The 27,654-nt window shown below is 33.1% G+C and overlaps 2 protein-coding genes across 9 annotated transcripts in view; one reads left to right on the forward strand and one right to left on the reverse strand.

The window, feature by feature from the left end:
* The first annotated feature begins 595 nt into the window (after window positions 1-595).
* Window positions 596-19,543, forward strand: LOC132698376 (uncharacterized). The gene is made up of 17 exons (XM_060664393.1): window positions 596-881; window positions 933-1,069; window positions 1,123-1,308; window positions 1,364-1,568; window positions 1,622-1,890; window positions 9,487-9,665; window positions 9,716-9,896; window positions 11,500-11,704; window positions 12,089-12,252; window positions 15,746-15,940; window positions 15,994-16,116; window positions 16,168-16,347; window positions 16,401-16,566; window positions 16,617-16,723; window positions 18,823-18,996; window positions 19,064-19,236; window positions 19,297-19,543. The coding sequence occupies exons 1-17, from the start codon at window positions 713-715 to the stop codon at window positions 19,418-19,420; spliced, it is 2,937 nt and encodes a 978-aa protein (XP_060520376.1). The 5' UTR covers window positions 596-712; the 3' UTR covers window positions 19,421-19,543.
* A 3,249-nt stretch (window positions 19,544-22,792) lies between these two features.
* The window catches only part of LOC132697882 (kinetochore protein NDC80 homolog), a 28,826-nt gene continuing 23,964 nt past the window's right edge, over window positions 22,793-27,654 (reverse strand). For 5 of the 8 annotated variants that reach the window (XR_009618313.1, XR_009618315.1, XR_009618316.1 and 2 more), the window contains 5 exons: window positions 26,686-26,804; window positions 26,534-26,636; window positions 25,655-25,851; window positions 23,976-24,180; window positions 22,793-23,870 (listed from right to left, as the gene is read on the reverse strand). Coding sequence is in view for 1 of the 8 variants with exons in the window: in XM_060663612.1 (XP_060519595.1) it covers window positions 25,702-25,851; window positions 26,534-26,636; window positions 26,686-26,804 (372 nt within the window). In the remaining 7 variants the exon portion in view is untranslated. Of the gene's footprint in view, window positions 24,181-25,654; window positions 25,852-26,533; window positions 26,637-26,685; window positions 26,805-27,654 lie in introns of all 8 variants that reach the window. The other 3 variants (XR_009618314.1, XR_009618318.1, XM_060663612.1) reach the window with 3 other exon arrangements.

Here is a 27,654-nt window from a genome sequence, read left to right on the forward strand (position 1 = left end):
AATCAGCAAAAATATGTTACATTTTTTTATGTAATTATAACAGTTCAAATAATTTAAACTTACTGAATATTTGCAGAAAACAAATGAAAAATACCACAACTTTACCTGTAGTGATGAGTCTGTAACATTGCATTTTGGTAACAGATGGCACTGGTAGATGGTAAAATAAAAAATGCAAATGCCAAACGCAAATATGTATATGGAAAGTACACAGGGGAGATAAGATTCAGTATACAAAAAATCTTTGAGAAAACACATTTTTTAACTTGCAAATAATAAAAAAACGTTTATTCTTCTTAACATGATTTCGTGCATTACCAAATAATTGTAAAGAATTGGCAAGACGTATGTGTTTAATAAAAAAGGAGAAGCGTCTGGCCTGCCTGTAACCCTGGCTTCCGAATTTTTACAAACGGCGCCTTCGTAGGCATGTAAATGTTAAAGATTTAAAATTTATATTCTCCAATTTTTTTGGGTAATTTTGCTTTGGTTTTGATGGTCCTGCTAATGACAGATGTCAGTTATTTCTTAATGATTTTACTTCGGGTGCCAAGCTCACCGGCTGGTTACACGTTAGTAGAAAAACCGTTGGACAACCTGTGGCGGTTTTCGCGCCAGAATCACATATATAATCTGTGCCGTGAACTGTTGGTATTTTGCTGTTTGTGCACGGAAGGGAACAATTTTGTTTAGGATTTTAATTTTGTAAATAATGGAATCACCCAATAAAAAAAAGAAGTCTGAACTTAATAACATGGAGTCTTCGAGTATTCAGTCCGACAGTCCGGTTACGGTAAGGACGACGACGCCGGAACCAAACGCTATTTTATCGGCAGTGTCGAATAGTGGAGGATCTGATACAGAATCCGATTATGAAAGCGGTAATAAGCGATAGGGGAGTATAACTTGCACTTCAACCACCTAGCTTACAGATGAAGGCGAAGAGTACAACATCGACAATCTACCGCGGTTCCAGTTTAAAGGTATTACCTGGAAGCTGTTTAAACCAAATGATAACGAAACAAACACCTTGTATAGAATATTACTGGAACATCCCAAATCAGCAAAGGTAATTATTTTGCTCTTCAAATTACTTTTATGATATTGATGCTAGTATTACAGGAACTAGCGCCTCAGTTTGCTGAAAAGTGCAAAACGCAACCTAACGAAGCCCTTATCATACTTGTAAAATTTTGCCTCGATTGTGCTGATTGTCAAAACCTCAACTTGCGAAAGTTCGGGTTCCCACTGGATGTGAAAAAAATTATAAAAAAAGTGGACAATGATCAATTCCCTTCTAAAGTTTTCGTGTGTTTACCTTTTGCTCTCTTTTAAGTGGCATATAATGTTTGATTATTTTCAGGATACTGGTAAATTTTTATTTTCCGATACATCAGTATTAGCAAAAGTGTTCCAGTGTGCCATTAACACTTTTATACAAACATTTACTGTGGCCGCCCATAGCAACAGGTTCTTATATAGTGAAGAATGCAAAGTATTTCTCAAATTTTTAAATTTAATGTGCAAGGCCCAATATAGGCATCTATGGTTTACAGGGCAAATTATAAGTATATTATATATAAATGTGGTTTTTGTTCATTTGTTGCATGTCATGTTTCAGGTATGAAACTTTTGACCGGTATTTGTTGCCTGAAATGTTATTTTGAAGAAAAGAATTCGAAAGGTGTGTTTTACAACAGGCTAAGTGGGTTTATAAATACCTTGTTCCTCAATTTTGTCAATGGCAGCAAACCTTCAGACAAGCATTGCGCACCTCTGAAGAAGGTAGCTTTGAGAGAACTCCGTAGCTGGATTAATTTATTTCCACAACTTTTCATTGAGGATTTCGAGTGTGTCAATATCGTTGCAAAATATTACTTATCATCAAGAGTGAGTATTTTTTCGATAAGAGTTATTTTATAGAAAAATTGGATAAATTCGATTTTTTTTCGGTCCAACATTTTGCGAAATAAATGTCACTAACTTCAGAATTACTGAACGCCTGAGCGGATTGATTCCGATTGCTTGTATCCGCCATTAGAAGTCATTTTGCGACATTACTACAAATAAAATATATTTTCTCAAAAAAATTAAATCCAACGATATCACGATATCAGCAGAAGAGAGCCTCTTATTTGGCTATTTTTTTAGCAATAAAAATGATATCGTTACATTTAATTTCTTTGCATAGGCAGCTCGATAGCCCACAAGGAGCCTTTTTCAACAACCACCACTTTCGCGTACGAGATAGATCAAAAACTGTTAAACGAAAAAAAATCTAATTTATCTAACTTAAAAACAATTTTTATCACTTTTCTTGGTCGCTTTAGTTATATGTTTGTTTACCCCAAGTCTTTATGATTACTTTTCGAGATAAGGCCTAGTGTCCCTAATTGGCTACCCCATACAATATCTCAAAAAATAGAATTGTCATAAAAAATATTAAAATATATTTTAACGATGTAAAGAATGAAATGATCTTTTTGGCGTACCTTGTTAGAGTATAATAACTTCACCGTCCCATCATTTACATAATAGGTTGCTATCTATTTCTTAAAACATTTTGCCAAATTTACCCATTATTGACCAAGAAAAAGTCGAGACAGCTAAAGATTCTAATGCAAAAAGGTCATGGCCTTTTCCAAAGGGGCACAATATAATGATTAAGAAAGTTGATCGTTGGGTACCAGGAGAAAGTAATATATATATATATATATATATATATATATATATATATATATATATATATATATATATATATCCCACTATCTTCCAAGCGTCCGTACATTAACAATTTGCTATTTTCCGAGCGTCCGTCTACAACCGGGCGTCAGCGCTATAGAAACGGTATATAGAAGATCTAAGTAGTCTAAATTAAAATTTTCACAAAGACGCTACGATCATAGTAAACTAATTTTTCTTGTATATTGTTAGTTCAGCTGTATACCCGGTAGAGGCGCGAGACCCAGTCTCTTTATATTTTACAAGATATATTCTACTTTCAGCTCGTCGATTTCCGTCGATTAACTTTTGCAGACTGGCGCGAAATTGTGGGGTAACAGCTCTGCTTCGCCTAGTTGTTTTGTTTTTCATATTGAATGAACTCGATTGGCGCTCCGTAGTTCGAGCATGTAGAGACGGTGGAAATAAAGAATTTTATTTTTTTACCACGAATTCGGAAGTAGGCTAAGTTGGAATTAACGTAAACGTAACACAAATACACAAGACTTTTTTTTTCTATTAAAAAATTAAATAATTAATAAAAGTTTATTTTCGAAATGTGTGGTAAAGAATTCAAAATTTACAAAAATCATATTTATATCCTGTTGCCAATGCCGTACGCTTTATATGATATTAGAATTGCTCTCTTCGTGAGAAAATCCGCTCATTGCATAAAGTTATTCTTTTTTCAACTACTTGTCCGCCCGTTGCATTTTTTTTTACCTTAATTCAATGAACTCGCGTCTGTCTTTACTTAGAAGCCTGACTAGATTGAAGTCAGTCGTTAAAGTCGGACAACAAACGCAATAACAACACCCAAGACTCCAGGTGGGAATCGAACCAACAACCTCTACTGCAAGTCGAGTTCGCAGGTCTAACGACTTACCAACCGAGCCATCCTCGATCACTTAAAAAAAATTATATTTTTTATTTAGTTGCACAAATTGCTATTTTTCGATTATTTTATTATTATTGCATTATATAATCTTCAGATCCATGAAGCAACATTATTAAAATGTTTTAATTAAACAAAGTGGCACCAACAAGTTTTGGTTTTTTATATGCGAATACTATGCAATAACTTCTGAATCTTTTTTAATTTTTGGGCACATTTTTAGATTTATTACTTTCCTCCGATAATTTCTGTTAAATGCTATTTAGAACGGTGTTCGAAATATTAAAAATATCGAATATAAATATTTATATTATAGAAATATTGAACATAAATGGTTGTTTAATGCAATAGGAAAAGAAGTTGTTGGAATTTGCAAATTAAAATACCATTTGCTAAATACTTATCTAAATAATTGGGTAATAAAATATTTTGATTTTATCGTCTAATAATATTTCATTAATATTAATAGGTCGGCTATTAAAGTGCGCAACATATAAGAACTATTTTATTGAACGATTTAAGTTGTTGACTTTTGCTTTTAATCAAACCAAAATAAATGTGAAAAGTAACATTTCTATATTTTAGTAAAAATTATTATTTTGAAATGAACTTTGATAAAAGTTATTCGATAAAAGTGTTCTTTTTAATAGTTATTTTTCTTCATTGTGCCCTAAGATATAAATAAAAATGAAGTTAAACAAGGAATATGAGGGATGAAAAGTGATACAATAATGTATCACCACTGCCACTGAACAATATTTTCATATATTACTTTTTTTAATGTACCTAAATTTAAATCCTAACAATGAACCTCTGAAGTAAAGTATCTTTTTAGGTGATTTTCGATATATTCTCTATAAAGTTTTGCCTCGGGATAAAAAGTGTCTCTTTAGTTCCTTGGATACCATCAAATTTTTTTTCCCAAATTGATTTAAAAAAATCCCCCTTTTACATTCCTGCTCTAAAATACGCATTATACAGTGTGGCTTGAAGACGTTACGTAGGGCTGCGAGCCACTGCGGATATTTCCGGTGATATATTAGCCAGTGCTTTGGTTTGTCGATTCTGATGGTCAAGGTACACGCATATAGTATGCAACACCTTGTAAACTTCTTCAGTCACTCATTTATTAAGCACTCGCTCCATTCGTGCCAAATAAACTAATATGGCGTTTATCAAACTTGTTTAGCAAAGATTTCTGAAGATTTTTTTTTAAAGTTAACTTTCACAGAATAATGTAAGACTATTTACAAATATTCTGCATTCTACCTGCGTCGGTGGTTGATAAATCGAACTTTCTGACGTTTCACCAACCATTCTGGAGATCTCACAGCTGGTCCTGTTCATAAATTTGACCGTTACAAGAAAAATATGTTCCAGACAAGCATTTTTCAATTTGGTTGAATATGTTTGATTCCACATTCCCGAATTGCAATATATCTGAAAGAGCTATGTCAAAACTAACCAGAGAAACAGAACAAAAAATATACGACTATGACAAATAGAGTCATAAGCAGTTGCGGAAAACAATAATGACACCGAAATCTCATTCGATCAAATTAAAAATTAATCAATGTAATCGATTCTTCTACCAGGGAAATATCCGAAAACTAATAGAAATCTCTAAACAACCAAATAATCTTAACCGCGACTCTGATTTTCAACAATATGGAAATCCGAGACAATGTTCATGTCACTCTTGTAGCTCCGCCTCTCTCAAACAGTATATCAGTGAGTTCAGAATAGAATGTGAGCAAGCTTCACTTAAGCTCTGAGGAAGCCATCAGGATGATTGGCGAAACGTCAGCTAGCTTTATTTATAAACAAAAGATGCAGAAGGGATCTAGAAGATTTGTAAATAGCCTTCTGAAGAAAATGTTAATTTTAACGAGTAACGAATGCCGTTCTCATCGCAGTTGTCTGTGTTCTTTATAATTTTTTTTAATTAAACTAAAATAGTAACTTCTAATTATTCCAAATAACTAACATTGGCCCATTTTAGACCAACATTAAACACAAACAACACAGTAATATCGCCTCAGTTGCCCAGTTGAAATTATATTACATAATTTCTAAATTAACAGTTTTTCTTAATTTGGTACCATAATTTATTGATCTGCAAATAAGTCAACTGTCAAGAACTTAGTAAACAATTTAAAAAAATAATATTTAAATATTAGTATTTACTTTTTACAAAACTTCTGGGTTCCTCATGCGTCGGTTTTTGCTGAGTCGAACTTGCTGGCGTTTCGTTAATTATCCTGTCGGCTTCTTCAGAGCTTGACTGAAACTGGCTCGCATTGTACTCTGTACCTGTTGGCATATTGTTTGATGGATTGGTGAAGGGGGGGGGAGCTAAATGATGGGCATAAACACCGTCTCAGATAACGGATTCCCATATTGGTGACAGGTAGAGACCTGAGTCGTGGTTAAGATTGTTAGGTTGTTTATAGATTTCTATTGACTCTCGGATTTTTCGTTGGTGGAAGAACTGATTGCATGCAAGAATTTTAGTTTCATCGAATAAAATTTTATGGCCGGTATCATGAGTGTGTTCGGCAACAGCTGATGAGTTTATTTGTCTTAGTCATAAGGCTCTTTCGTGTTCTTTGAGTCTAGTTGATATTTTTCGTCCGGTCTCTCCAATGTATTTTTTGCCGCATATGCATGGAATGCTGTAAACTCCTGGCATCTGAAATGGAATTTTGTCTTTGACGGACCGAAGATGTTGAGAAATTTTTGGACAAGTGGTAAATCTGGTTTTAAAACTTTTGATATGTGGTCAGTGATGTTTTGAATGTAAGGAAGGACCACAGTGGCAAGTGTAGGATTGCTTTTGGCATCATTGTTATTTTAAGGTTGTGGTATTTTTTGATCGCTTAATATCTTTAATGTGGAAATTATTAGAGAGAAGAGCAGAGGTAAACTTTTCAAATTTAATATGTTAAGTTCACACACATCACAATCTGGCCCAAAAGTCATCGGTTGTCAACTCTGTTGCTTACAGAACCGTAAAACTATCTCAGCCCGTGTCACTGAACCCAGAATTAAAACATCTTACTTCTGCTTTTCTCTCTCTAATAAATTCCACCTTAAAGATATTAAGCGTTCGATCAAAAAATACACTTCACCACAACCTTCCAATAGCAATGAGGCCGAAAGCAATCCTCCACTTGCATATGCGGCAAAGAATACATTGGAGAAACCGGACGAAAAATATCAACTAGGCTCAAAGAACACGAAAGAGCCTTACGACTAAGACAAATAAATTCATCAGCTGTTGGCGAATTCTTGTATGTAATCAAACAAATCTCTAAACAACCAAAGAATCTTAACCGCGACTCTGGTCTTTACCTGTCACCAACATAGGAATCAGTGATCCGAGACGGTGTTTATGCCCCTCATTTAGCTCCGCCCCCCTCAAACAATATATATACAGGTACAGAGTAAAATGCGAGCCAGTTTCACTCGATCCCTGAAGAAGCTAACAGGAAGATTGGCGAAACGTCAGCAAGTTCGACTCAGCAAAAACCGGCGCAGGAGGAAACCAGAAGTTTTGTAGAAAGTATTACAGTAGCCTGTGGAAGTTTCTTTGAAAAATTAATAATGGTATTTGCTTTCAATTATTATCATTATTGGTTAGGTTTATGTCCAAGCAGCGCCTGGCTAACGTAAATACATGTGCAATATTTCTGGCAAACATATTCAAGAATCAAAGAATTCAAGAATTACTTTCCAAAATCGGGCGACGTGTTAAAGAAAACATCTACACAAAGAAATTAAGTTTAGCAAAGAGCTTTAAAAACTACCAAATCTACAAAAAAACATATATAATAAAATAAAAAATAAAACAGCAACAAAGCATTTTTCAAAATATAGCGAAAACATGAATAGCCTTATACCCGCTCGACTGTGCACCGTCATGTTAAAAAGGAGAAGCGTGTTCTAAAGACCATATCTATTTATATGTACTTTAATACACAATCAATCGGGCAACGTTGCTCGGACGCTCAGAAATCTGCCCAATAAATGAAAAATATACATACGGACGCTAGGATGCTGAAATGTAAAAGTTTTCCCGTGTATATTGGACGCTAGCAAGGTACCTCTATAAAAGGACGCCGACATATAAGTATCATAATACTTCACAAAAATGATCTTCGTAAAATCTGGCCTAAGAAAACTCAACGCCATCTCGTTTATAAAACTTCAAAATATTCACTTGTTAAAATAGGGATCTTGAAGAAAACGATACTGGACGCTCAGAGACGGATCCATGAAAGGACGCTCGGAAGATAGCAGATATATATATATATATATATATATATATATATATATATATATATATATATATATATATATATATATATATATATACAACGTTTCGGCAAGATCTCACTCTCAAGTCGGGTCGTTCTGCTTCTCTTCTGAACTCGGCTTGAAGTTGGAACAAAATCTTGTAAAAAAAACCATCTAAACCGAGAACCTCCTAGCCAATTATAGAATGTGTTTCCTGAAAATCTTATCCCTGCTACCAATATCTTTTAGATTTCGTCTAAATAATGTACCAAGTTGATCCGCGTGAAAAAAGTGACATTAATGATCAAATTAAAAGTGAAAAAGTAATACCACGTAATAGCTATTTTACCAGATCTGATCATAATATTGTAAAACTATTGCGGTATATATAACATTAGCCCCCATATACAAATTCATTTAAAAATCAGAAAATATACAGTGTTCCTTTTTTTAATGGAACACCATTTTTTTACTGGACTTTCGAATTCTGTGTCGAATTCCAGACATAATTCATTTAGCATACTCTATATTTTATCTCTTTTTTTTATAAACAAAAGAATAAAAAGCAGGAACTTCATTTTAAAATGAACAGGTATGCCTAAATTGTCAAAATTACATAGAAACAGGGCATGCAAAAGATTGTCTACGGCCAGGTCATCCAAAAGTTAATGAACAAAAGAGTAAACATTTTATTAAAAATTGAGGAAATCCATTTTTTCAACGTTAGATACTGTTCAGTTAGTGAAGTCACGTTTTGTTTAAATATAACAGTAAATAAGCAAAATTGTAAGTATTGTAGTATAAATAATCCCCAATGGATGAAAGAAAAACTTACACAAAACCACAAAAAATAAATATTTGTGCAGGAGTTTTGAATAACAAAATTATTGGACCTCGGAATATTTACAGTTTCTTCGAAATGAGTAATTCCCGCTCTATCCGTTTCCCAAATCCAAATCAGCCTGATATGCCAGATAGACAGATTTGGTTTCAACAGGATGGTGCTAGTTTAGTAGAATTTAGATGATTTAAAATTTAGAATTAGATACAAGATGAGGAAATTAATGAAAATATTCTGAACAATGTTTTGGAAGGCTTTTTCTTGTTTGGACATGGTTTTTATTCTTTTGCTTATAAGAAGTAAGATATAGGTGGTATACATGAATTATGCATGAAATTTGACGCAGAATTTGAAAATGGACTTAAAAAATTGCTATATTATTTAAAAAAGGACCTTGTTTTCCATATCTACTTCTTGAGCGGACCTGTATACTGTCCATTTACTAGAAAAAAATATGATAAGCGTATGCGAGCATTTTTCTGGAAATCCAGTATCTGATTTTTAAATGGTTTGCGTTCGCTGTAATTCATGCAAAGTACAGGTCATTCACGGGCTGATCGATCTTTCAACTCACCCTGTAGAATAACGTTCTACATCGACAGCTGAAAGTAGCCATTTTATTCCCTCCATTTATACTATTTGCTTGTTTATGTTGGCTGTAAATTTTTGGGTGTTTTATCGAGGAGTTGTTCTCAAAATAAATGCCCAAGTAATTTTTTTTTGTGTCCAGATAAAATCGGTAAGGTTTTGGGCTTTGGAGTTTTGCAAAAAGCTAGTGAAGGACGGAGGCGCGATGCTAAGCGGAGAGCCAATAAAAACTATAATCAAGATTATAGAGTGTCAACTAGAAGATGAGCACGATCAAGTGGTGTTGGCTGCTTTGGATGCGCTGGCAGCGATAAACAATGAGTGAGGGTGAAAAGTTGCCTTTCCAAATTTTAAAAACGCATTAATCGTAGATACGCTGCCGAATCCCCCAAAGAGGGAAAACATTTGCGCTATTTAATAAAGTGCATATACTATGACAACTATGAAATAGCAAAGCGAGCCGGACTGTATGTGGCGCAGTTCTTGAAACGTGAATCTCCGACCGATGATGCTGCAATTTTGATAAAGCTGGCCCGAATGTCGACGGATCTGGTATGTAGATATTTTTTTTGTGTTTGTGTTCTTTTATTCTGGTTGATATTTTTATACTTGTTTCTCTCATGTACTTTTTGCTACAACTACACTGTACACTGTAAAAATCTGATGTCTCGGGACATTTTATGATCAGTAGGGAATCTAGTTTTGATCTTATGTTTTCGATTTTTTTTATATTTGTTTTATATATGTTGTTTTTTTTATATTATGAACATACAGAAGTTCTACATTGGCAAGCAGAGAGTTACATTTTAGAGCAATAGTCTCACCAAAATTAATTTTTACCCGAAATTTTCTTTCGGAAATCAAGGTTATTTCAATTATGGAATCTCTCTATGACAATGCAAATTTTAAAAATTAAAAGCAACAACGACTGTATATTCGAGTTTTCTATATCAAAGGGAGTTCTTCCAGGTGAAACGTTATCCATTCTTATTTTCCGCATTTATATCAGACCGTACGTCCTTTCTCTCTTCAGCGTAGCCTCTTGTTGAAGTGAACATCGATGCGATATTTTAGCTTTGCAGTTTTTGATATTGATTAAAAACAAACTTCTCTCGAGGAATACACATCCAAAAACCAATTGACTGTAATACTGCAAAAGACAAAAATATTAATTTTCCCACTTGGTGGAAGTGGCAAAGCTAAACAAAAATATAACTTAGTTGAATACAAGAAAGATATGGGATGTCTTCTATGCAACAATAACTTTTCTTTTTTTTTTCAAAGAAACTTCCACAAGCTACTTGCTAACTTTTCGCCAATCATCCTGTTGGCTTCTCCAGAGCTTGACTGAAACTGGCTCGCATTTTACTCTGTACCTGCTTATATATTGTTTGAGGCGGACAGAGCTAAATGAGGGGCATAAACACCGTCTCGGATATGGTATATTGGTTAGTTTTGGTTAGTTTAGTTTAGTTTAGATTGTTAGGTTGTTTATAAATTTCTATAGACTCACAGAAGTTTTTTAAAAACAACTTTTCAATTGGTGCTATGTGGGTCTCATCTCATGCAATAAGGTATTTTTTCTGCAGAGTTAGTTGCGTGCTGCAAGCTTGTTCAGGTATTTCATATAATAAGACATAATTTATCATTTATAAAGGTAAAGTTAAAGTTATATAAAGTAAATCCGTTGCGTGATCCCCGTTTTCCACAAAAGATCGGTAAAAGATAAAATTCTCCTCGAGATATGAAGTGTTTACAGTATACCGTGCAGTTGTGGCAAAGAATATATAGAAGAAACAGGCGGAAAACTATCAATCAGACTAAAAGAACATCGGAGATCACGCAGTCTTCTACAAATAACGACATCAGCAGTTTCTCAAGATCATCGCTAAACAAAATACCAGATTTTATTCGATAAAACTTGCATCTGGTAGTTTCTTCTTTCCAATAAAAATTCAAGCGTGTATCGAAATCATTATACTCCCTAATAACATTAACCCTCCTCATATTTGCCCCGTCCCCGTATTTAAGATGCATGCAGAGCAATCGACCCTCAGTTTCAGATAGCGCTCTGAGGAAGCCAGCAGTATATTTGGCGAAACATCAACAAGACCGAGTCAATGGTGATCATATAATTTTATTTATTTTATTGCAGTACCCAAATTTGCAACCCATGTTCGTGGAAGCTTGTCTTCCCAGCCAGCCCGTGTTGCAAAATTGGAATTTAATTTTTGACATCTTTTGCAATGAAAGCTATGGAAACCTTACTGAAAAAGAGACCATAAGCGAATTGGCACTCGAAGCGGCGCAGCAAATATTGAATGGGCAATCATCGAAACCCAGAACCTTGCCCAGAGACGGTTTGCAATGTTCTGATATACCAGGTGTCCCAGTAAGGGCAACAAACGAAAAAAAGATTGATAAGGAAATCAAGTGAAAATGCTAGAAATTGTTTGAGAGTTTCTGTTTTCTTGTTATCTTGAATTTTAAAACTAGTTTTCTACAAAAATTTCTAATATTAAATGTTTTGGTTAGTTATTCTAGAATACATAAATAGTGTGATAAATATATGAGAGAATGCCAGTTCAGTTTTCGACATGGTTTCGGCACTAGTGAAGCACTATTTAGCCTGTTGGTTCTGCTCCAAATATAGGGACCATGTGACTGTCAAAAAGCATTGTCTTGTCTTAACTGGGACAATCTGTATTTGTTTTATTGACCATTATCGTATTCGGCTTTTTCAGATGTAAAACTGACTATCATGCATCACCGTAAGATCGCAGAAAAACTACTACTTTCGTTAAAGGCCATATTGTTGCTAAATGCGTCTGAAGCAAAAATTCTTTGTAATTTTCTGAGGATTCTGGTCAAAATCAACCCCAAAGTTTTGACAAATGATTTGTGCGGGGTAAGTTGTGTGTTATTAAAAACTAAATAGATTAAAATATAACAGAAGTGCGATCCTACTTGATTACCCTAACCAGTACCAAATCAGGTAAATATAAATTACATTCGAAACTGTATAGTGAAATTGGATTTTTTTTTTGTTACAATGAAAAATAACAATACGCATGTTTTGTAATTAATAATATTTCATTCTTTTATTATACATTTGGTGACATCAACCTTGGAAAATGTTCTAGAGGGCTATATTTCTGCGGTATTTTATGGAAAAAGTGTAAATGCAAAAGTTTTTTGTACGGGTGTACCGAATGCAATGACTAATATATAGGGTATCTCGTAAGTATCTCACACCTCCCGACTTCCTTATTTTAAATGGAAAATTTCATGGTAATTCTCTTCAGGTTTCCCTACATTTAATCCCAATGTTTTGTCATTTTCTAAGTTACAAAACTTATTTTTTTCAAACGAGGCACCCCCTGTATATTATTGTATGGTGTGATATGCAATTTAATTTTTCCAATACGTGTTTTTAACTGTTTTCTTGCTTTTTCATATTTACTATCAAAAGTGAATCAAACCTAGTGTTGTGATTTACCGGTTAAGTTATTTTGTGCCAATTGACCTGTGAATTTACTGGCCAATTGACCGATATCATTTTAAAAATACAATGAAATTTATATTTTAGAGTTTTAATTAGTTTTTTATATTGTGCGTTACGTCGCCGTATCGTAGTTGTGAGAACTAAATCGAGTAGATATTTTCATTGGGATTCTCGGAATCTCTAAGTATAGTATTCGGGTATGCCTCCAAGTGGACATATATAATACATATTATCATTAAATAATGCAAAATTGCAAGATGTTATTTAAAACATTTTGATCGAATTTGACTAGTAAATTAAGAAGTGATCGATCAACCCCCAAAGTTCTTGTTTGGTAGGATACTTCAAAAGAATTAAGCAAGAACCCGATTTGTAGCACTTGGATTTTCCATTCGTGGCTCTATAAACGACTAGGCCTGTACAACACACAATTTGACATTGATCCCTTTACTACTTTAAATCCAGAAAAATGTCATATAGAAGCATTTGTAATGATTTCTTTAACATTCATTTTGAATATCCTGGCTCTTGTGTTCCAGTATTATTATTGTTAAATCAGTTTTTCTGTTTTAACTTTTTGTGCTATTTAATTTATATGTTCTCCGTTTGCCATGTTCATCTTATATCTTAAAACAAAATTATCTTGTAGTGTCATCACATTAAATGTATAATAAGAAAACGGTAAAAAATAGGTATAAATACAATATATTCTTTATAATATACACATCAAAACTGAATAGAGAACAAGCCTAAAAAATACAAAAACGCAAACAATATTTTTTATTTGATATGTGGGCATCCTTCTGCATTTGGTTGTTTGTTTGGAACATTCCTTTTAATTGATAAAATGTATTTTAAAAAAGTATAAAATGTTCAAATTAGACGAGCTAAGTGATTGATTTAGAGCAAATTTTCCGTCTTGACCGCGTTTGTTTGGTATGCTGCGATGCCGTATGGGAGGGCACAGTAGAAGCTGTCAACAGCTCAAAAAGTGCAATTGGTCGGTTATGATAACGATATCATCATACGGAGGATGTTCGAGCAAGATACAGGGACGCCGTAACAGTTACACAACAATTCATGAGAGATTTGCCCAAATGCACGTTTTAAGAAACAGATCCGTCACAAGTACCAAGATATTGGGGCGTTGCAAGTCACGCAACCAATCAGATCCGTCACGGCCAACCAGACGTGACTGTAAATAGACTACACAGCTATGGAGTTCATCCGAAGGTCGGTACTTGTGCCTCTGCTGTCAAGAGGAAATCAAGCTAAATGTTTAGAATGGGCGCGTGATCACTTGGAGTGTGATAACGACAATTGGATCACGGACGAATCTAAATTTGGATTCAGGCCCCACTCGAGAAGAAGAGTTTGGAGAATATGTGCAAATGTTAGTCGCTTAGAAACTATCCAAGATGTCTACAGGTATTTAGGAGTTACGGTAATGCTGTAGGCAGGAATCAGTTTCTGTTGAAGGGTTTTTAACGGCAAATCAGTACCGTGAAAACATTTTGGAATCTACAGTTCTTTCATATGATGAAATTAAGAAGAAAACCAGCGTTTTACCATGACCTGCTCAATTGCCGGAGCTAAATCCCGTCCAGCAAGTGTGGGATATGCTTCACAATATTACATATGTCAAACAAGAAATGAGTTGCTAAATTGTTTAGAGTAAAGCGTTTGAGAAGACTTTGATAACTTCATTAGAAGCCTGAGAACTAGATGTAGAGTTGTTAATAACAATCTAAATTTATCTAAATCTAGATTTAATAAAATTTAAGTTTGGTGGAAATATTCCTTAGAATTTATTACACTGTAAGAGTGTAAGCAATAAGGATACTACCATGAAATTTTCTAAAAAATCCGAAAATAAAGTAATATTCCGGATGTTCCTTTTAAAATAAGGAAATTCGGAGCAGTACTTTATGAGCTACCCTGTATAAAGGCAAATATTTCAGTCGAATACAGCACATTCAAACAAATTTTGTATTTAAAATTTTTCCCTCTCTCCAAGCTTTATTAACAAAGCTGATTGAATATATATGAGGCAGACAGATTTCTAAAGTTTTATTAGAGTTTTGGACACTTTCCACTATATCGTTTTTAAATAAACAAATATTTTTAAAAAACATGTTTTTTAACAGTGTAAAACATAACTTAATTCCATTAGCAGAGAAACAATTTTCATTGCATATTATTTTACGTAAATCAGAAAAATTTATAATTTTTTGCTATAAGGATTTACTCACCTAATTGTACTGAGATACAGTGCTCCCTGTTTATTAACTAATTTACAGCTCTGGTATATGTTTTTCGTTTTGAGCTTCTTCATATTGGGCGTTCAATATAAATATGAATTCATGTTACTGTTTTGGTTTCTTGTAGTATTTTTTTTTCTAGTTTCCTATTTACACGCATTTAAAAAAAAATTATTAGCATCTAAGAAAAAAATTAGTAAACAATATTTTGAAGAAAATTTCAAAAATTGCCACTGACAATACTCTGACTACTAGGAATAGGATTACTAAAATTTACAAATAAATAGTAGATTTTTGTTAAATAATATTTACATATTACAATTTGTCTATTTCCATATTGTTCTTACTTCTATATAAGTTTTTATTTACTTGAGCTTAGAATAATTAATATCTCAATTACCTGCGAATCTATAATTACAATAATGTATAATTATTTTTTAGGAACGATTCGATGTATGTAGATCTTAAAAAATCAAATATGGAAAACTATCACCGTCCGATATAAATTTCAAGTCATCGACTGTGTTTAATGTTGCTTGCCATTGCAAATTTACATTTTATTACTCTCTCGCATTAAGAAACTAGGTGTAGTGATAAGGATAGGAATTAATTACAATACTTGTTGTTTGTGGTAGCACTTGGAAGAGTTATTTGGATTATTGAAAAAATTATTCGCATACCTTAAGGACGAACAATCTCTGGAAGCGATATGCGACGCTCTGCTTTACTGTTCCGAGAAAGTTAAGCAGTTAAACGTACCTTTCAAAACGGGTATCGCAGATCTAACCAGCCAATATTCCAACGACCTAATCCTTCAACTTCAAGCATCAGTATGTTTTACTTAGTACCGTAAGACGATTGAGGTAGAGCGCAATTATTTTAGGACCATAAAGTTGTTGATACCGCCAAAAAAGTATCAGTTCTGTTTAGCAAATTCGATCTAAATGAATACCTGTCTTGGCCCACTTTGCATGATTCTTGGGGCTTGATGGACTCAAGCGAGAAGGTTGTATTTATTTTTATATAGAGTTTCAAGTATCTGGAAAATATTTTTCAGTTTGTGGACTCGCTGACAGCTTGTTGCCATTGGAGTTTAGTGTGGAATATCCGTCGTTTGAAGTCATCTTCTGCAGCAACAAGAAACAGTCATGTGGAAATTATTATCAGTAATTTCCAAGAGTTCTCTGCCAGCTGTTTTAACGTGATGGCAAATACTGGCGAAGTTCTCCAAATAAATGTGCCGAAAAATTAAGAAAAAATATATTTCTCATCTTAACTTGTATATTTTAGATTTTCAGAAGAATTTGCAAATCGTACTTAGCTTTCGCAAGCGAAATAGATGAGATCACTATGGGCACTGCATTGGCCAGCTTAACTCGGTGCATTGTAGATGATCCACAAATATTGCAACTGTTTTTGTTTGTATTTGAGGAGCGTATCGTGGGAAATGAAAGAAGTATGCATTTCTTTCAATTTAAAGTGAAAATTTAACTCGGACATTTTTAGTTTCCTCCATTGAGCATGGCAAGATTGTGGCCGATGTGATAAATATGACCCTACTTGAGATACTGCCACCAAATAAATTATCCGCAATACTTAAGTATTATTACAAGGCAAGTAACAGACTATATAGATATATAGGGTGTCGCAAAATAAGTCGGTCCGACTGTAACAGCATATTCGTCTAAAATAAACCCTAGTTTTCTATATAAACATATGTCGAGAAACTCCCTCTAACGGAGCCCCATGCCCTAGAAGGAATGAGAGAAAGTTTTTTAATTTTAGAGTTTTAGTAATTCTGGCATGCTAAATCATTCTAATATTATAAATGGCAAATTTTGGTCAGGAGCGTAACAAGTAACAGAAACTCCGATGAACTTTTTCCGGATTGACTTTTATACTTTTTTCTTATAAAATGGAAAAAGTTATGTTATATTATGAGAAAAAGGTACAATTGATTGATATGGATTGATTGATTGAATTGATGGGAATAACAAAATTATGACGTCTACTTTAAAAGTGGTATTGAGTTTTATTGTTCCAGCTTTGGCGTTTTGGAGACATTTAAGGGTTCCGGTACTTTTTACTAACCCGGTATATACAAAATAAAATAACGTAAGTACAAAGGTGGCGAGTTTCCTTAAATTATACCTTTCCATCTAACCACCTCATTAGACATTAAAACTTACATTTAAATTAGTAGGCACAAACCTTAAAAATACAGAATGAAATATCACATAGATAGAAAGAGAAAAACCAGAAATAATCAGAATATACAACAGAGAAAAACTCTGCCAGCCTAAGTTCTTTGCTCAGAACGTTCATAGCTCTACATTTCTCGTGGAGTCAGAAAATTTCAAGCGGAAATTACCTATCCAAAAATCTTTAAATAAAATCTTTGTTATTTATTGAGTTCTATTGAGTTAATTTCAAGCCATGGGATTTGGATTGTTCATTAATCGATTGTTAATATTATCATTAGCGGAACCAGGGGAAAGGAATTTTATAATTGTTGGGCATCTGCAAACTGGTAGGAATTGCAGAAGCTTGAGAAAGATGAAAACCTGACTATATAAATAGAAAAAAATTAGAGGGTCCAACTCTTCTATCAAGTGTTGCAAAGTCAGTGCAGGGCCATTACAGTAAACTGCCTTCTACACTGAAGCAAAATTTAAAAATATCAATATTGTTCTTCTGAACCCCCAAGTATTTGAGCTTTAAATATAAAATTGAATGAACTATAGTATCAAATGCCCGAGCAGTATAAGAATCATATTGAGTTTCTGGTCAGAAGCTGAGAGAATATATATTACTTTCGGTAGGGTAATAGTGGTGCAATGATATTATTAATAACACGGTGTTCATTTTGTGAAGTAGCAATGATCTTTTCAAGAATTTTTAGAAAGGTTGGTAATATACTTATGGGTCGAAAATAAGTTTAAATCGGGCGATCGAGCTGACCAATTTACTACCAGGCCACCGCGACCTATCTTGAATCCATTGAATTTTTTACACCCCGCTTGCAAAGTGCAAATCTGGTGCTCTACCATTCTGAAAAAACGTTTCCAAGCAAGTACATATAGGAATATTCTCTACCAATTCAGTCACATCATTTTTAAGATAATTTAAATAATTATTAGCATTTAATCTTTTTCGCAAAATAAAAAGGCCTATGTAGAATGTTGGTACCGATGTGGTTGTCGTATTTGTGAAAACTGTCTTTCATACAGCGGTTCTCGTTTTATAAAATGAAAATATGCAAATTTTTTGATCGAAAACGCTCCCTATTAGTAAAACATCAAATTTAAAAAAACTTCAGGGATAATGTGAACAAAAAAAAACCATAGATGGAAAACTGTCAACTTTTCATGAAGCCGATATCAATTAAATGTACCGTACCTTTTTCTCCTAACAGAACACAACTTTTCTGATTTTTAAGCCTAAAGTCAACCCTAAAGTTATTGTAGTTTTTGTTACCTGCACTCCTGAAAAGTTACATCCCTGACCAAAATTTGACATTTATAATTTTAAAATCAAATTTAGCATGCCAGAATTAAAATTCCTTTAGATTTATGGGTCCTGCTGTTTCTCGACACGACATGTCTGTATATAGAAAGCGAGGGCTAATTTTGGACGTAGAATATATTGTTATATTTTAGCCCACTAGTTCCGGGATATCAATAGGTGTCTATTTCCTCTATTTTTTTTCTAGTATTATGATTTATATGGCAAACTAATCGAAAAGGTAATGCACCACATCAAATTATCATCCCATGATCATGTGTTGCCTATGCTTGTTGTATCTGCTTTATCTGACATATACCAAAATATTTTAAAGAAAGATGGAGTGGTAGATATCAGGCGACAAAGTGCCAAGGATTTACTTGTTAGTATTGAAACAAAATCGAAATGTGTTAATCATTCAAGACTAATATTCGTCTTTCATTTTACAGAATACTTCCATGCGGTTTGCAGATTTTGGACCGATGACTTCGAAACAAGTTCTTTCTAAATTGCTGCTGTTTGCTATTACTTATGCAGAATATCACAAACAGTATAATTTTCTAATTTTCCTAAAACCATTTGCTACCAGAATTTCAAAATTTGACCATGAAAAAACAGAAATGTAAGAAAGAAATGAATTCCGTGATGTAATATTATTAATTTAAGGCATATTTTCATTTAGTTTGGACTATATCAAGACCAAAGTGCCAAATTCGGATTTAAAGAAGGATTCAATTTTATACTTCATCAACCAACTAAAGAAATCGTCAGCAGGAAAGAAACATAAAAATCAAAAGAAAAAGTAAAAACAACTCATTATTGACAGTTTATTTTCTTGAAAGTAAAATTTAAGTTTCAAGCTGTTTTAAAATATTCGTTTTGGTATGTAACTTACTTCAATAAAATTTCATACTAATACTTTAGTTGATATGACCGGTGTTATGAGAGGTAGGTTATCAGTAATACCACGGTATGATAGCAACTGTCTATATTCCAATATGTCTAGCTTTATAAATATAAGTGGGGGGCCAAAATCATAATGCAATACATCTCTATAATAATAATATAATTATAATAATCTTTATTGTATAACAGATTAACATCCATTTAGAAGATAATTTCATCTTGAGAACTATAACTGTCATAAGCAGTCAACTATATACACTCCAGCAAAGTAATAATTAAACATACAATCCATTGCAATATTTCAAATTTATGTTTAATTGATGTGGTAAACTAAGGCAAAAAACGTCAATATTATTGCATAGTCATTAAATAATTTCATCAACTGATAGAGAACACCTTTAATCAAAAAAATGGTTCTTGGAGTTACTAGGTGAAATACATTAAGAAATTAATAATTTAAAATTTCTTTCCAGCCCTTATTACTAAGTCACATTACTTATTGTTATGGGAATATATATATATATATATATATATATATATATATATATATATATATATATATATATATATATATATATATATATATATATATATATATATATATATATATATATAGTCGATTAAATTATTCAAATAAAATAAGTCTTTGTTGTCTTATTTCCTCCTCTCCCTTTCCAAACCCAGAATGAACATTCGCCATTTTTTTTTACATTTTATATAAGATGGGAACACAATTTATAATCTTAGAGCAATTTATGTAAAATTTACATTTATGTAAAAATTTTCTCAAAAAAAAACTTGATCGTTTTTCCATTTACATTCGAAATTGTTATTTCTATACAAAGTTAATACGTGACATAATCCGAAAATTTTGTTTTTCTTGCCGGTTCTACCAGCTCTGGAAATAAAGTTTTGAAAATCTATATTTTGCTGGAAACGAGTACAGCTAGAGTTACTAGAGCTACAGCTAGGCAAATTTATATTTAAATTTATTATATTAGAGTCTGTATTGTAAGATAAAGAAATTACTGATTCAGACAATTTCAAGCCACAAGAACTAGAAGTTGAGTTACTAAAATTTTTAAGGGTTGAATTTTCAAGCGGAAATTCTGACACTATAACGTCATTTTCAGATGACACTTCAAGCGTTTTTGCCATTTCTTTAAAGTTCTTATCTTTATCGTCAATATCGAAACCCAAATATATATAGTTTTCGCACAAAAATTGTCATTCTTTACAAATAGAAAATTCTCTGACGAGGGTTCCATAGTTTTATTTATTTGACTATGTTCTCCAAATAATTTCAAAAATCTTCTATTTCGATTATCGAGCCATCATCAGATTGAACCTTATAAGAACGAACTCCTACTTTACTTAACACTTTTACCAAACATGAAAAAAACTAGTTTTTAAATAAAATTTTATCATTTATTCTGAAATCTGACAAAGGTCTTACCCGTTTTGACTTTAGAACTAGAGAGCAATGCGAAGTAAGGATCACGATTTTCATAAATACATTTTTTAAATATTTTTTTAACCGTATCTATTTGTTTTTTAACTTGTCCATTAGACTGAGGATATCGAGATGACATTACATGAATAAATTTTATTATAATAATGCCTCAGACACTTTCGCTCAATGTTTGAGTTACCTCTCTTTCATTTTTTCACGTACCCATTGGAATGTCTAGTTGTAATTTTACAAGCGGCATGCAAACTGTCTAAATTTTGCTTTTCCATTAGGTCTATTACATAGTTTCACTATATTTTAATTTGATTTTTATCAACCATATATGTTTAGGAAACAAAACAATTTGTGACAAGTTTTATCATACGGAAAGCAACCAGAAATTTTCCGTGCCCCATTTATGCAGATAATAAAAAGAAAACACTTTCCAAATCCAAATTTGTAAGTACATCCACATAGCCAGAATTTTTTTTAATGGGATTTCTACCTGTCGCTTGATTAAAATTTGTTGCTTTTAGTTTCGTTGGCAACAATCAAAAACTGTATACTATTGCCATATACAACAAGATTGCTTTCGAAAAATCGTCACTGGACGAGGCAAGTTCGTAACAAGTAGGGCGAAGCAGTTGTTTATTATTAAAGGAAAGAAATTCGCGGTTTCGTGTGGTAAAGGGGCGCATTGTTTTTCTATCGTGCTCCTGCGGACCACTATGGAACTTTCACAAAATCGATGTAATTTAATTGTGCATGCACCCTGTATAAAATGTCCTTCACATCTAGTCGAACTTCAAAGTTACGGCAGACTTCGGTAAATATTAAGATTTGTTCTGGTAATTACAATTTAAAATTATTTTTCCAAATATCTTGCGTCCCCTGTATTATTGACGAAACCTCAAACTCTCTTTCAACACAGTTTACGATACTGTTCATCGCATCTTTAAAAGTTTTTCATGTATCGCCAATAATTCACCCACAAAAGCGGAAATTTCTAGGATCTATTAGAATTTTTTGCCCACAAACGACGTACCCTGTATTTTCAGGATCCTCTTAGTTTCCTGGTATCCGAATTTTTCCAATGGAGCAAATGGTTTTCAAAAAACTACTTGTTTTCTGAAACCATGCAGTACGTGCTAATAGTCAATGACGTCATCGCGTCCAGATCGAGGGCGAGAAATAGTGATTTTCATTTGGATTTTTTCAAATATCTCGAAAAACGTATATAGACGAAAACCGTAAATACAAAAATTGTAGCGCTTGATACGGCCTATAACACTGTTTGAACGGGTTAACTATTGTTTGTACTTATTTTGATTTACGATTAATAATTTACTCCCTAAAAGAACAATTTTCAGGGTCTTTTAGATTTTTGTCAATAACTAAAACCCTTGTATATAATCGAAAAAATGCGTGAAACAAAAGTTATAGCGCCGGGTCTCCCACGTAATACAGATGTAAAATTTTTCCGATCGGATGAATTGCTTTGGAAGAAAAGATGTTTTTATGGATGCCAAAAAAATAAATAAAAAATTGAAAAAAATATTTGGCGTTATTTTAATGCTCCTAATTTAAAGAGTCTAAATGCGGGTCCAGACTTCTACTTCTCTTCCAAGTCTGAAGTCGGTAGCTGCAAATTTGGAGTACTTCTGTTTTTTCATATTGCGCGGAATATCGCGAACACCCTGTACAATACATAAAAACCGTAAATGCAAAGGTTTAAGCTGCCTATATGGGCTATATCGTCATGTAAAAGAAACTGACATCTAAAACACAGATTTGAAATTATTGCCAATTTTCAATAATATGGGGACCCATTTTTCAGTTTTTTTTTAATTGTATATTTTTGAAAAATTGTCAAGAATAAAAGTTTATAGAGTCGTTTCCTCTGCGTCTTCCGGTTCAAGAATTTTTTCGGTCTTGTAAACCGTTTTTGAAAAATGGTCTTTTTTTTGTAGACCCCTTGCACACGCGATTTTTAATTTTTTTTAAATACTTCCCGACCCCCCATTGCATTTTCAATAGGTTCCGTCATGAGGCAAGGCTGCATATATGTGCCAAATATGAAGTCGATTGCTTCAAATTTCGGACACTTATCGTGTTTCGTAGCAATGTCCAAATAACAGTCGCAAAGCGCGAAAAAAAGATGGATACCGACGTCAGATGAGGGCCATTTCTTATATGCTTATGTGCCTCATGGAGGGTTAAAAAGGAGGCAAATTTCAATTTTGTAGCTCCAACGGTTCGAAAGTTATTGAGGAAAAACCAAGACGAGAACGGAGAACGGACAGACAAAAAAATTTTTTTTTGTTCTACGGTGATGAATTTTTATACGAGCGCAGATACATTCGAAAAATTCGATTCCATCGATTTTCGAAAGCAACAAGGCAAAAAAAAACCTTGGTCTGTTAACAATAGTTTTAGTTTAAAAAAATTATGTTTATAACTGTTGTAGGATTTCCTAAAATTTAATTTTAATCTCTTATTTTAATTTTAATTTGCGGCGTAATACCTGCAAAGCGAGTTGTTAAGACTGTCGCGAAAAGTGCATTGATTTTTTAGAACGAAGTAAACGCTTATTTCGGTTTTCTAGTAATTATTTGGGGAGTACGAACTAACTAACTAAAAACTAATCAAACTTCTAATCACTATGTATTTGACAAGTGCAAGTTTAAGTAAATTCCTTAAATTTAACTTGAAGATCTCTTCTAATGACTCAGATGTATTCAATTTCCTCTTCAAATAATTTAGCAAGCCATTTACTATGACGGTTCTTCTCTTCAATCTCTTGACATGGCTCGTTAAAACTTGAAGTTTTGTTGATGTTTAAGAGCCTTCTATTGCATGCACAATCGGTATTAAACTACGGACCAGATAATGATTAAGAGCTAAAAATAAAACACCATAGTTCATCCGACTTTTGGAAAAATGACTGAAATTTATAAAAATGATGTTGCATTGTAAACAGTAAATTTTTAAAAAATATTTATTACCATTTCAAACTATTCTTACTTCTATGTAAGTTTTTATTTAATATGTCAATAATCAAGGAATGGAAGATGCCTCAAAGTTTCGATCCCATGTTCCTCGGCTCGAATGGATCAAATGGCATAGGGATGATATATACAGCTATTATGATGTAATTCCAGATTCTGGAAATGAATTTTAACCCGGTCTATAACCAAATTATTATGTAAACTGAAACAAGAAATAATGAACGTAGAATACTTATACTTGCATACTTATTCAACGCTATATTTTTTCCAATTCAAAAAAAATAAAGCGAAAAAACAAAAAAGTCGGTTGTTGTCTTTCTACTTCATTATAATGCAAATGAATGACTGCACACCGCTGATGAGTCTCAATGAAGACGACTAGAATAATAGCAAGTTTTCACATTTTTGTTCGTTATAGTTTTCCTACAACACATCGGCGAAGTTTCGGTTATGTTATGTGATTATTAAAATAGTTTATTCGGCACCAGCGGAGTGAGTGTTTAATATACGAGTGACTAAAAAGTTTACCAAACGCGTTGCATACTATACTGTTTCTACGACCGTTGATTTTTGGGTACAATTTCGCAAAAACAACACGAATACATTCACTGATAAGACAGATTTGACAAACGTTATAGTATATTCTGCAACAAGTGCGGTAAACGGCATTTGACTCACGAGTGTTTAATAAACGAGTGACTTAAAAACGTTTGCAGACTATACTTTTTTTACGACCGTTAGTTTTTGGGTACATTTTCGCCAAACAATGCAAATACATTCACTGACATGAGCGTCAAAATTGACAAACGCCAAAATTCAAGGCGCGGGAAATATCTCCGAAAACATCCGATTGCTTCCAAACCCGTAAAATTCCGGAAATGTATGATTTGACTCGGATCCGTGGGAAACGAAACTGACGCGGTAAAGTGACCCTTCCCACATGCTAAATTGGTGCGAAATTATGAATTTTACAGACGCGGGTAGAAAAGTACATTTTATTTATTTTCGTAAAGGTATTAAACTTCCATTAAATAGAAAAACATACAAACTAGAAAAACGTTTTAGGAAAACGGACGCTCCTGGAAATTTTAAAAAGAAATGTAGTGAATAAATCAGAGAAAATGCTGTAAACTTAATTTCGAGTTTGTATAATGGCCACCAGGAGGCGTAATTGCTATCTGGATTTTTAAAACCCGGTTTGTACAGTTGAAAGTGGTGGGGATGATCGAACATTTACGAAAATAAATATCATCCCACTCTAAAAAAGCTTCACGCATTTTAATAAATTTGAATTTGATAAACGGGTGGCGTTTTCGGATATAGTAATAAAAAAAATAATAAAAAATGCAAAGATGTGACTTTTTTACGTAATCCGATAGTCCAATAAGAACAGAGCACCCAGTAAAAAACTGCATCTCGATATCTTTCTCCCTACCTAAAATATCGAAAATAAAGGAACTAAAAAAAGTGGAATTTTGGGAATATTTTCACAACGCTAATTTACTATCTAGGATGTCAAATGGAAATAAAAAATCACTTTTTTGTGTAAACCGGGTTTTAAAAATCAAGATAGTAATTACACCCCCTGCTGCTCATTTCAGAAACTAGAAAATAATTTCCGTTTTTTCCGCGTTTTTTCCTGGACTATAATACTATATTAATAATATAATACTAACAATTATTGAAAAATCTGGCTAAAACTAGAATGTACGTATAGTATTTGTTACTGAGGTCTCGGAGCGGTTTCCACTTCACTAATCACGTTTCTGATTGTCTTATAAAGACAGCACAAATTATCAAACAGTTGTACCATTTTGTTTCTCTCCTCGACTAATTTACTTTGCTCTTGGACCAGACACATGTTAGCCATATCCTAAAAACCAAACACCTTTAACGAATACTAAAATCTATTTTAAAAAGTAATAAAATATCATTAGTTATGCAAAATGACCCAACGAATACTCGTAAAATGGAAGGAATTTTATTTTAAGAGAATCAAATTAACCATCTTGTAGATATCTTTTATTAAAGATTATACAAAAAATATATCGAATTATGAACAATCATACTATACGTTATAATTAATGGGCCGACGCGCAGACATGATTTATGGTAATTTAGGAGGTACTATATACAAACATTCGTATTTTAGTGGTAATCGCTAATTTCCTAATTACCAACAGGATAAATTGTCCTTCAGTCAGTATTTCTTCTTTAAAATAAACAGAGCAAATTTTTCTTCAAATTTTGGTGTCTTGACTTTTCGTCTCCCGCATCAATTTAAAAACCGTGTGGACTTTTTTATAACTGCGGTCATTCAGTAATATCGCTCGACAGTTTCTTGTAGGGTCAAATTAGGAAAATCGTTTACGCTTAATAATAACTTTTTCACCCACAGATAGTATCTCATTATTCGAACGTCTTTTGGTTGGTTTAAAGATCACCATTTTATTGCAAATCGTATAATACTGTGTACACTACAGCTACGTCAGACAGGAATAACGAGCCTACACGTTTGTGAAATAGCCAAAAGCGCTGATTTAATCTAAACTTACATCAATCTGACGGTAAATTTGGACACCTTCTCTATAACAGGTGGTAATACACTCGATGCCGGCTTGGCCAATTTCTTCAAAACGCTTTTCTACCTCCCGTAACCTTTAAAAAATAATTGATTAAATTGTTTAAACTAATAATAAATTCGTACTTCAACCGGGCATCTTTCAGTTTTGTTTCTTGTTCCGAAATTTCGACACCCAAGGTCTGCTGCATGTGAACCGCAAAATTTTCCATCTCGTTCTTTTCTGCCAAAAGGCGATCTTGAGCCTGAAAACGTACATTACAACCAAAAGTACAAATGTTAGAATTAGAAAATACTTTGCAGATTGTCATTGAAATGACTCATATAATTTAACGCGCGAATCTCAGGGTCGCACCAAAATATTTCAAAAAAATTGCTCAAAACATTTGTCCTAAAATGCCTATCTTGCTACCACCATCTACTTAATTTATTGATTTAAGAATCATACGACCACTGTAATCCTTGTCAAATTTTGTATTCCTTTTTTTCTAATTGTGGGTCATCGGGTAGAGTCGCAGGGGAAGGAATATGTCTGACTGATTGAAATGCCTATAACATTAGTTTAATCAGGAACATTTTTTTATTTCTTTAATATATTTGTTTATGTATAGAAATAATGCATAGCACATATCAAAACTCAAATCTCCATATTTCAGTTGCAATAAATAATTCTAGAGTGATCGTGACATCATACCGCTGCTTGTCAATCAATACGTGTTATTCGCAGGTTATAAGGGGAGAATTATATTACTTACGTTTATTTTTGATTCGTGTAAAGGTGTGCGTGCTTGAATTTGATCTACGCCAGTTTGTATTTGCGCTTAGTGTGTTTTACATGATAATAATGGAAGCAACACAAAAATAACATTACAAATCGTGCCATCGTGTTTGAGTACAACCCGTAAAACGCCTGATAAACTTTTTATTCGTCTATCAGAAAATAAAAGCCGACGTTTTTTCTTAACATTATGTTAAGGTGTCAGTTTAGCATTAACCGTGCAAACGTAATTAACTCTTCGAACTTGCATCCATTATATTGCAGTCTCCATAGCAATGGCTTCCTGATCCATATAAAAGTTTAAATTATCGATGCCA

This window comes from Cylas formicarius, unplaced genomic scaffold, assembly GCF_029955315.1.
Source record: "Cylas formicarius isolate icCylForm1 unplaced genomic scaffold, icCylForm1.1 PGA_scaffold_2__14_contigs__length_35257938, whole genome shotgun sequence".
Lineage (NCBI taxonomy): Eukaryota > Metazoa > Arthropoda > Insecta > Coleoptera > Brentidae > Cylas > Cylas formicarius.